The following is a 12,447-nucleotide window of genomic DNA, read 5'->3' on the forward strand; positions in this document are numbered from 1 at the left end:
TACTTCATATATTTTGCAAGAGATTTTAAACCCTTTTTCTCTATTATTGATATAATGCCATAACTGCTTAAATTTTCTGATACCAAATGAATTAATATTATTTGTTGATTAACCATCCACAATTCGTAGATTAAATGACATAAAAATGTATCGATTATACAAACAAGGTTTCATTATGGTAAAATGAAATTTATTTTTTGCGGAGGGACCATTTTTTCTTATACTGATAACCCAACTTTTATGTGTTTTGTTTAACGAAACAAAAATTGTTGCTGCTGAGTTCAGGTTTCAGTAAGTCATTTCGTTTAGGTGTTAGTTTTTGTGAAGAGATGTTAATAATGAATTATATCACGAATAGTAAACAGCGCCACTAGGGAGTATCCTAAAATTTGCATAAACTTCCTGTCAGGTTCATTTCGTTGCTTTTATAAAATTAATCAGGTTAGATGTGTAAAGTTGGATATTTTCGTTAACTTATTGTAGAAAGTTTGTTATAATCACTCTTTTAATGCTGAACAAAATTTTCAATTTATTTGTATTTTAAGATAGCGAGAGCAGCATCTGAATAGAAATAATAAGTTACAGAAGGTTTCTTACCAATACCATATTCAAATTGAAATGGCCGGAAGATTACCCGCAATTGTGATAGATAATGGAACTGGGTAAATATGAGTTCTTATTAGTTCATTAAACTTTTGTACTAAGATTTAAAAGAAGTAAAATTAATACATTAATACAAGTTGTTTTTATTTTACCTACTGCTATAAATAACCACGTATTAAACATTATGATTAAGGTAGTGGACAAGCTTTTTACGTTTCATTATGATTATCGCGGTTTTTGTAAAATTGCCATAAGATATAAAGCTTGAAATCGTGTAACACTAACAGTCACGCCCAATACTAGTTACAGTTAATGAGGTATGTGGGAATGTAGCCTTAAGAATATAAAAAAAAATTCCACAATTGTGTTGATAGGGAAAACAAAACCAATCATTTCCCAAATTTTTAACGTAACCAAATCTACAGGCAACGAAGGATAATTTAAACCACCAAGGATGCTCTTCCCACACCCACCCTTGGGAAAGGTAAACTTCTAAGCTTGCACTTTATATTTCAGCAAATCGTCAATTCCACTCTTAAAATGCCCAATGCTGCCAATGGCATCTCATTCCATTAGTCAGTCATTTTGTTAAAAAAATAATGTTGTAACTGGAGCATAACCTCATTTTCTAAATCTTGTTGTATGATCTTCAGAATAACATAGCATCTAAGAATAACAAGGGACCCGTTGGTCAATTGAGGCCATCCTATCCATGGTGATTACAATGTCGGGCAAAATGACTGAGTCCATATAAAAGTAATGATGTAAATATGACCACTATGATAGAATTATATATGTATATTAACTGTTGTTGCTAATTCAAAACAGACAAATTTGCCTTATAGTTTGACTGACCATAAGTAGCTCATAAGTACACATAACAGTGTTTTACTCTGTACTAAGAACATGGTCTAATACAACATTTTCCTAATTGAATCTTTAGTTTAATATACGTATATACAACTTGCATGCACACACGAGCACCGAGTCAGTTTAGCTTAGGACTAACAATATTTATACAATACTGTTATATTAAACTTCTGTGAAATTAAGTCAAAAACTAAAAGTTTTAGTGATAACCAAACTTATATTTTGGAAATTTTTCTGTATCTTTGCAACCAAATCCATGAAACAAACAAGTCATTTCAGTGTTTCAAATTACTCAGAAAAACTTCAGCTATTCTGATAATTGTCATTAATGTTAGTAGGTAAGTGCAGTATTTGTTGGCTGTAATATGCTACTCAAGTTGGTTCAGTAAAGGAAGTTTACTCATTCACTGTTCACCTTTCGGTTGTGAATTTGAGTTTCCAAATATACATTATATTTAGAAAAAAAATTTATATTATTTGCATTCCCATAAAGAACAATTATATTTCTAAGGAAAACCATACAAGTCTTAATTATTCTTCATCATTATTAATCAGACAAGCTATATGAAATACCTAAAATAAATGTGAACACCAGGCTATTTGCCTAGTTCAGGGTTACTGATGGGGGTAACAAGTTGTGTTGGATGATTAGTGGAACTCACTAATTGATAATTGTAAGGCTTATTCATTGATTATATTTAAGCATTTGATTATTCTCACATGAGACTTAAATAGTTAATTCCTTATATATTTGAGAGAGACTTAGTTGAAAATTTTATTTTGTAATTGCTAATTGGCAGGGTGTGCAGTAGTTGCCTTTTATTAAGAATTAAATGCAGTATGAAACTCCTCCAATTATATCTTCAACTGTCACAAGCAAACTAAATTTGAAAAAAGTGTATCATCTCTCCACCAAATATAATAGTTAATCAATGAATTGTTTAGATTCTTTTGCTAATACTGTACTTCCAACATCGAAATCCTAAAATAAAAAAATTAAGACACCGCTTCCAACGGTATTGAGAGAAGCTAACAGGTACAGTATTTCAGATAGAGCTGCTGCAGCTCTTGCCTCGGCTGTTTTGGAAGATATGGGCATTATTCAAGAAAATAACAATGCTAAAATTGTTGATAAAAAAAACAAACAAAAAAAAAAACAACAAAATATGATGTGAATGAGAAAAATACCAAGAAACATTATTGACTTCTGATGAATCAAATTGTATTAAATCTATCTACTTTGATGAAAAAAAAAGATACAACTAAAATTTTTATCATTAAAAATGGGCAAGAACGTTATAAATGTGTAGTCATGGAACAGCACATAACTTTGGTCGGTGAACCTGAATCAATTTTCATGGATCACATTTCTACTTCTTTGGAACATTAGGATGTATAAAAAAAATTCAATGGTTTGAAGATAACCAAATTTCATCTGATCATGTATTGCTGTAGGCTGTGACAGTACATATGTCAATAGTGGAAAAAAGCTGCAGTTATGTGGCTACTTGAATTGTATTTAGGAAGACTTGTTCATTGGTTAATTTGTTTGTTAGATGCCAATAAGTTACCCCTGCATCATCTAATTACACATATTGATGGAGTAACACTAGGACCATCAGTTTTTTCTGGTGCTCTTGGAAAGAAACTGAAGACTTGTAAATCATTGCCTTCAGTTAACTCTGTTTCAGTGAAAATTATAGAGCCATTACTGAAAATTGAACATCCTGAGGATCTTGGTATAGATAAAAAATATTTGTATGACATGTGCAATGTGGTAGTGTCAGTTCATTGGCCAAGAGCACTTGCTTTACTTGACCCTGTACAATGAACCATTCTTGCTGGTTAACAACAGCAAACAGGATTTTGTGCCTTTACATTGTAACTGCTAACCCATCCAAGAAGCTTAGTTTATTAGTGAGATATGTAATTGAAGTGTATGCAACAGTTTGGTTTAATATCAAGAAAAATCCCTCATGCAGCCATGGTTCATTGCACCTTTTTCTACTTGTAAGTAATCCAGAGAAATGCATATTTTGCCAATCTAGAAAATTCACTGCTTGCAGTGCTTGGAGATGATTCTAAGGCTATCAGGCAACTTACTTTTTGTGGAATATTAGCTGCTCTATGTACCTCAAATTCTAGCACAATGAGACAAATATTAATATGGAAGCTCAACATTACACTGAACTAATAATGTGGACTGAGAGTAGAGCCACCAATTACAAAAAAAGGGGGGGGACAATGATCAGTTGGTGTTTTTCATTAATCAAGATGACACGCCAGTTTCAAGTTCAGCATGCTGTGTCACACACAAGCAGCAATCGCATACTCTGCCGATAATGATATGAGAAATTTATATATTTGATGTACCCTACTGTATATGAAGATTAAAGTATAAAAAAATAAATACATTCCATTGTTTTTTGTGTTTTTTTAACCCTCTCCCTTTACATAAGCAATTGTTTATTTGAAGCAGGAGGACTTATTAAATTTGTATTTTATTAATTTCCTGTTTTATATAACATTGAATTCTGCATTAACATCAGTTTATGGTTTTTGAATACACTTATTTACTACTTACGCAAGTAGGTATGAGTGAAGCATATCCTTCTAGTATTATTGAGAATGGAGTAGTATTTATCCTAAGTTTATTTTTTTTCTTTTGAGTGACAGTGTCTTAACCTATCATCCTGTTTTACTCGTATGAAATTCTCTTCTAATTCTGTACACTGAACTAAAACAACCAGTTCCTATTGTCAAGTTTATGAACATTAGCTTCATACAAAATACATGTAGTGTGTATTGCATGGGATACTTGGGTGCTTTAGCATTACTTCCTGTGAATCACATGTGATGCATAGGGGGTAGGGTAAAGGTGTTGAAAAATTCTGTTCTTGCAGTTGAAACCATATTGCTCTTTAAAAACAACTGGAAAGGAACTATAGCACCCTCTTTTCACACGAATTGTCCCCCTTTCTCTCTAAGTCATTAGAAAAATAAGGCTTACAGGATGGAAAGAAACTGTTTTTCATATCTTGCTACCAATTAACAATTTCTAATTAGGGAAATGAAAAAAACATGTGGTGCAACTAAGCTTTACTGCAGCTGTGTCTCCAGACTTGCATTTCTTTTTGATGCACATGTTTGGTAAAAATTTTGGTAGTGTTTTGGATATTCTTCAAGTAACCTAAATTTAAAGTCAAACAATGTAAGAAAAAAAAATAATTTCATTTAATTTTAACATAATGTGTTGGGACAACATGGGCCCTATTGATCCATTTTGACTCTTCCATCCTCTAACCTAAATTAAAAAATCTTAAAGCCAGCACTTATCATTCATATACTTATCTAGCTTTTTTAAAACTCACTCAAATTTACTTCATCTACAACATCTGAAGGCAACTCATTCCAAAGGCCAACCACCCGGTTAGAAAAATAAAACTGTCTTTGCTGAAGATGACTCCTACCTTGCCAAAAGTTATATTTATGTCTCCTAGTCTTACTATTCTCCCTGTTAAGTATGGAAAAAGATGATGCATCAACACTATCAATTCATTTTACAATCTTAAACACCTCAATTAGATCCTCCCTAATTATTCTTTTTTCAAGAGAAAACAATTTGAGACATTTCAGCCTCTCCTTGTATGACAACCCCTCTATCCGAGGCATCATTCTAGTAACCCTTCTCTGAACCCTTTCCAACAATTCAATGTCTCTCCTAAGGTAAGGAGCCCAAGACTGAACACAATATTTCAAATATGGCCTAACCAGTGACCTGTACAATGAAATTATAGCCTCTTTAGACTTCTATTCAATATTTCTGTAGATACAACTTAAAATCCTATTTGCCCTACCACTAACAACAGCACACTGCTTGGATGGCTTTAGACTGATCAACTATTACACCAAGATCCCTTTTCTTCACAACACTTTTAAGGTTATTCCCATCGAAATTATACTTGTGATTCAAATTATGATAACCCACATGTATTACCTTGCATTTATTATAATTTAAACCCATCTGCAAATTATTTGCCCAATTCACTAAATGATCTAAATCTTTTTGTAAATCAGCAGCATCCTCTTCACAGCTAGCAACACCAAAGACCTTATTTGCCCAGTTCACTAAATGATCTAAATCTTTTTGTAAATCAGCAGCATCCTCTTCACAGCTAGCAACCCCAAAGACCTTAATATCATTTGCAAATTTAAGTAATTTATTGATTATTCCTTCATCTATGTCATTCATGTAAATCAAAAAGAGCAAACGTCAGAAGACTGAGCCCTGAGGTACCACACTTGTGCCATTAATCCAGTTTGACTGAACTCCATTTGTAACAACCCTCTGCTTTTTTCCATCCAGCCACTCTTCTATCCAATTTGCTAACTTGTCCCCCACACCTATAGATAATTTTTTTACAATACTTTTATGTGAAACCTTGTCAAATGCTTTCTGAAAATCCAGATGCACAAAATCTATTGTTACTCTCATCTACGTAAGCAGTAACCTTTTCAAAGAATGTCAAAAGATTTGTAAAGCAAGATTTTCCATTAGTGAAACCATGTTAAATATCCAATAAAATTCTAAACTTTTTTTCGTACATCCTTTCTGATGTCCTAATTTCCTGTTTCACCAACTTTCTTGATCTTCTATAATCTTCTGAATCTCCTGTCATACCAGGCAATTTAAATTTATTAAATTTATTATGCTTCTCTTTAATTTTATATCTTGAACTCTTTGTGAGCCAACCTGGTTTTTTACTTGTAGCTACCCTTTTCTTTCTAAAAGGAATATTTAAAAACATTTTCCAAATCTGATCAGTATCTCCAAATAACTCAGCTGCCCAACAGATAATTCTTGTTGCATCTCTCAAAATTTGATTTTTTGAAATTTGCAACCAAAATATTATTCCTTAACTCCATATGCAACAAAACATTGAACCTAATAGAGCAATGATCACTTGCACCCAGATGTTCCCCAATTTTCACCCTCTCGATCATTTCTATATATGAAAACCATTAGAATAAGAATAAAAACTAAAGTCTAATCAGATAATATAGTACTATTGTGGTAACAACATTGTTTAACCTCTCCATGTTAGATGCTGTAATGTGTTATTTTTATGATGGTATATGTGTCAAGTTTTAAAAGTTAACTATGTAAGACTAGCTAAATTTTCGATATTTCTTACATAAAGAGAAACTTCCATTATAATAATACAGTATTTTGGATTAATCGGTGACAATCATGTAGTCTTACAGTAACCTAAATAATAAAGTTAAAATAATGTTAATATATTTTGTGATATAAAATCTCTAATTATTATAGTTTCACAACTTTTAAAACCCAATAGCAAATAAGCAGTAACTAAACCCAGTTTAATCATATAACTTTTATTTTAATGACAACACTAAAATCTCAAATGGAGAGTGTGGGCTAACAAAATGCTAATTCATTATCTGTTGCCAAACTCCTATTGATTTTGTATACATGCATGTCTTTTTTGTTGTTGTTGTTGTTGTAAGAAGATGCTTGGAGCTGTGGAATATTTTACCCATTGCATCACATAAACACTTGTTAATTTAAACCAGCAAGACTTGTTACATCTGCATATTATTAAAATTTCCTGTTTATATAATGTAGAATTATACATTAACGTGACCTGAATATAGCATAAATATGTACCACACAAACACTCCATCACAACTTTCTGGAGTAAATTGTCTATCTGAGTAGCTTGAAAAGCTACATGTACAGACTATGCAGTAAACAAGCATGTGAGGAAACAGGTAAGTATTGATAATACAGTATCTAAATATATTCCAGCACAGAAAATTGCATAAATAGTTGGGAGGAAGAACAGAAAGAATGAAGGTTTGTGGAATTCAAGATGAAATATACAGCACTTGACCAAATTAATTTCTGAAGTAAATGGTTAGTCTGTCATGTAACTTGCATATAGCTAAGATAAAGAAACAAACTTGTGCAAAATGGGAAAGTACGATGGTATTGTATGCAGGACTCGAAACTAGCACAGGGTCCGAGAGCCACTGCCCCCCCCCCCCCCCAAAATGCCAATGGACACATAAAAGTGCCTCCTAGGTAGCTCTTGTGTCCCCTTAAAATCAAGAGCTCTCTTTCACTATGGACTTGGTCTCAAGGACTGCCCTCGTAACCATTTTGTGCTTGTTATAGTTTTTGTGCTAGAACTTTTAAAACAGGACGCATATCTTCACGAAATTTTGCAGATTATTAGTAAACATTATAACACTTTCGTATGCAAAATATCAGTTGCTTTATTAAGTTATAAGATCTTTTAAGTAATTGTTTTTTTTTTATGAATTTTTCCTTTTCAAGATTAAAAGTACTTTTATGCATCAGAAAATTTTCAAATTTCACATGCAAAATCTTTATAATTCAGATAATTACCAAACTTTTTTTTTTTTATAAAAAAGCTGTATTTTCGCTATTGTATATCTGTGTGGGTTCAGTCGATTCTACTGACCTCAAAAACCACCATTAAAAAAAAAAGTTATTGTATTTTAGTAATTTGGAGACAAGAAACAATTTCATTTTTATAGAATGGTGTATAAAATAATCATTGTTTTTTAAAACTTTTGAGTTTTTAATATTGAATATCACACATGTGCCAAAACAATTTTTGGAAAAAATATATTTATTTATTTACTTTATTGACTTTTCAGCCATGCCTGACTAACATAACAGAATTTGCAATGAAGAAGCATATGTAAATTCATATCTAGCATAAAAATAGAGTTCCCATGTAAATACTTTTTAATATTTATTTATGCATTAGTTAATTGTTTTAATTTAAAATACTAAAATTTGAATTATCTACAAGTTGATACCAAACTTATTGACATACATTCATAAAATAGTAGTTCAATAAAATTTTGAAAGTGAGTCTAGAAACACTATGCCTTTGACCTGTGATCATAGGTAGACTCATGTCAGTAGCATTAAAAGTTTGAATCCACATAAACTGGTCTAAGCATTTCTTAACCAAGCTGAACTTGTGACAAACCATGACTGGATCTTCCCAAATTTAAAAACACTCGTCACTCATGTACAATCCATAAACATCATCACAAGAGTGGCTAAGGTACCCAACTTGATTGCCCTATCCTAAGGGACCCATGCTAGTGAGAAATGAAACCATGAACAAAGTTGCTTGCTGATCTGTCGGGATATCGCAATCTGGGGGTCCACACCTGAAAAAAAAAAGCAAAGTCAGTGTCATGATGTAAAAGACTGTTTGGTTTAAATATCAGTGATTAATTTATATTTGTGAGTGAATATTTTATTATTTTTAAGTTTTGTTATAATAAGAGTTAAAAGCAGACGATTGTAGAAGGTTTTGTTAACAACTAATTGGTGTCGAGAATATAGAAAGTGGCCGCATGACTACGCAATAAAGATATAAATAGCGTGAGATGAGCGGGAAGCAGCAGACAGACAAAAATAGACAGATAATACAAAAGAGAATATAGATGTGTGTGAAGTTAAGTACTGTAGATGTGATAGGCCTAACGTTTAATATGTTGAAATAAAACCAACAGTAATAAAAAAAAAAAAAAGGATAATTTTATTCCGTCAAAGTGTGATTCTAAGGTAATTGAATCAGCCTGGGTACACTTTGACAAAAGGAACAGAGGATCTTCAGAAGAAAGAAGACCAAACGAATTAGTTACTTGCACCACAACTGTAAGTGAATCACAGAGAATACTAGTACGATAGTAATATAGAGAAGATAGTTTGACTTGTCAACTGAAATTCACAGTAATTGAATAGGCCTAAGTGGACTTGTGACAAGAAGAAGAAAACTTCATATAAATAGTGTTTATGGTATGCCTGCAATCTCTATAGTCTGAAGACTTTGTACATACGTTTCACTTGTTCTGAATAATAGATATATATGATTATATTTGAAAACAAGTAAAGTGTGTGCTGTTTATTCATTGTTGAACTTATCATTAACAAGTCACAAACACCTACTGTAGAAGAATCCTAAGCCCAACAACAACATAGTATATATTTTTAAGAAATATAAATAAAAGCCATTTCTTTCAACAATTGGCAAAAAGAAGAACTTGTATAATTTTCTCAAAATCTGACAGCCAGCTTCCTTGGTAGGTATTTTGGTTTTAAAACTTTCAGGTTCAGAAGGAGCCTGAAAGGTAACCAGAGGCAGTCAGAAACTATAATTTCTCTTCTCCCCACTTGCAAAAACTGGTTGAACAACTACCAAGCCTGCAAAGAAATTGTTGTAAAATTTTGGAGTGCTTTGGTGAAATAATGTGGAGTTTAATGTTGTTAAAGTATGATACCACTATCATGATTGCCCATTTTACAATGAGCTATAAGTTTAATGTTGTTAAAGTATGATACCACTATCATGATTGCCCATTTTACAATGAGCTATAAGATTGGTCCTTAAAAATGCATTTTTTGTTTGTCCTCAAGTTTTGACAAATTTTTAGTGCCAAATTACATTTTGATTTGTCTTATGAAGCAAAATTCATTATTGATAACTGATTGTCTTCTGATGAAGACCTTTTGGTCAATATTATTTTCAGTGTTCTATTGATAAATACTTTTGGGCCTGTTTGACTGTACTGTTATTTTCATCCTTTACTATGTTGTTGTTTTTTAATTTTGCACCTTTCTAATACAGACTAGACCAGTGTAGCAATTTCAGCTATTGGTCATTCTTTAATAAAAGCAAAATCCAAAAAGTTGTGTTCAATTTGTACCGATATTTTGAGACTGTAAGGGGGAGGCAAGTAGATTTTTCTAGCATTTTGACCCTTGGACAAAATTTTTTTGTTTTTGCTTTTTCTCACAAGAATTTGCACACCTCTATAAATAATGTTTAAAATTGAAATAGTGGCTTTACTTGAGACTTTTGCAGTACTCTGAATTTTAATAGATAATTACATGTATTAAATATTAAAGTGGAATTTTGTTCATCTTGGAGTTTTTAAGAGCTATAAACCTTTCTCAATAATAAAACAAAAATCTGCAACTCTCCTTTTAAATTTGGAACACTTTTTTACATCTTAAAAAAGAATTATACACAATTCAGACTGCTCCAATGAATAGCATTAGCTCTGTATTTGTCGAATAGTTAATCTTTTTTTAAATTATATATTTTTTGTGGGTGATTAACTTTTTCAAGACTGAAAAAAATTATTATATTGCTTTAACATTCAAAAATCTATTTGTTGATCTGTTGTTGACTGTTAATAGATTAAGAATAAGTGTGTAATGTATACTTCCAACTTAATTTTTGTTACTTAGCTAAATGTTTTATTGATACATATGCAATTATAACAAAATTGATTAAAAGTTACACTTATTTAACATTTATATTAATAAAAAAAGAACTTAAAATCTAGATTTTGTTATTTTTAACTTAATATTAACTGTTACATTTATGTAGTTAAACATTTTTTTTCTTCTGTTTTTAAACAGGTATACTAAACTGGGATTTGCTGGGAATAGAGAACCTCAGTTTATCATTCCTTCTGGTAAGTTATGTTTTTATCAACTATCAACAGCTAAGTTTGCTCAAACATTTATTTTTTTTGTCATGAGTGTGAAAGTTTTTTTATTCTTAGAGGTTTAATTGTTTTGAGATGACTGTGGTTTTAGGTGAAATAGAACTGGATGCATGATATGGTTTTATTCAATGTGGCTAATTTATCTTATTTATTTATTGATGGAACCAGCATATTTGTATTTTGGGCACACCCATATCTGCTCTGCTCTCTGGGTGTAGAATGTTGATTTTCATCAGTAGCTGGTTTCTTGCTTGCTGCTTAGTCTGCTACGATGACCATCTCCCACTTTGACTCCATTCTCGAACAAATAGCTCGGAATGTGGGATTCTTCTTTGTTGTGTGCCTTCTTCATGTTGTCTGATTGCACTAATCACGTCATTTTTGTCACAGATCAAGGCAACTCTGATAAGTGCAGCATTAGCCAGCCTGCCTGCTCTTTCATTTTGGCATGGCGAGGACAAAACACCCATATCAGTTTTTAGAGCCACATTTTAGGGATTGACTTTATCCATTCTGCATGGAGTGATCCAGCTAATATTTTCTTCAGTATGCTTTTAGTGCCTGTTGCCAATACTGTATGTGTGAATGCCTTGCTCTCCAGCCACCTCAAGCACTAGTTAGCAGCCATAACCTCCATTTTCATGCTGGGTGTTGTCACATTGTATGTATTGATGTTTTCATCAACTGTTTTCCTGTCCACTTGTACTATCTATATGACTATTGTATATGACAGATGGATATATATCACTGCATCTTAATTTCAGTTAGCTGTAAAATTGTAACATTACATTTCTTGGTCATTAATAATAGTAGCTGATTTTTATATAATGTTATGTTCTGAAAATTTTAATTTTTGCAAGTAATAATTATTCTGTTTTAATGTAATATAAATACAAGAAGAAATTTCTAATTGAAAAAAAAATTTAATATTCAGTTTTTTTCATGAGGTTTAAAGAATGGCATTAGTTTAGTTTGCCCACTGTCTGATCTCATCTTTTTCAAGGGTCAGAATGTTACATTCCCGAGGAATTTTATCTGTAGTTTGCTCACCCGATTAGGAATGCATAGTCCATACGTATTCCATTAGTTGTGACCAATAAAAGTGAACATATTGCATGGATTAAAAAAAAATTCACGAGGAAATGAAACTTTACATGAGGGAGTGTATTCTTCTTGATAGCCTTCCCTCGAGTAATTTTATTTCATTATTTCTCTCTGTTCTTTCAGCTCAGTAAATATACAGTGGCATGGATGTGCAGCATAAGATATTCAAATAATTATTTTCAATGCATAACTAAGATGTGCAAATTACAGATATACCTGCTAAAATTACAAGCCATTGGAGCTGTTAATACCCAAAAGCTTTTCAATTATGTAGATTGATAA

General features: G+C 31.8%; 1 protein-coding gene across 1 annotated transcript in view; it reads left to right on the plus strand.

Annotated features, from left to right (window-relative positions):
• The first annotated feature begins 349 nt into the window (after positions 1 to 349).
• The window catches only part of LOC106458844 (actin-related protein 3), a 106,166-nt gene continuing 94,068 nt past the window's right edge, over positions 350 to 12,447 (plus strand). Inside the window, exons 1-2 of the mRNA XM_013918397.2 lie at positions 350 to 662; positions 10,973 to 11,028. Coding sequence (XP_013773851.1) covers positions 619 to 662; positions 10,973 to 11,028 — 100 coding nt within the window. The 5' untranslated portion in view covers positions 350 to 618. The remainder of the gene's footprint in view (positions 663 to 10,972; positions 11,029 to 12,447) is intronic.

Source organism: Limulus polyphemus, unplaced genomic scaffold (genome assembly GCF_000517525.1).
Source record: "Limulus polyphemus unplaced genomic scaffold, Limulus_polyphemus-2.1.2 Scaffold522, whole genome shotgun sequence".
NCBI lineage: Eukaryota > Metazoa > Arthropoda > Merostomata > Xiphosura > Limulidae > Limulus > Limulus polyphemus.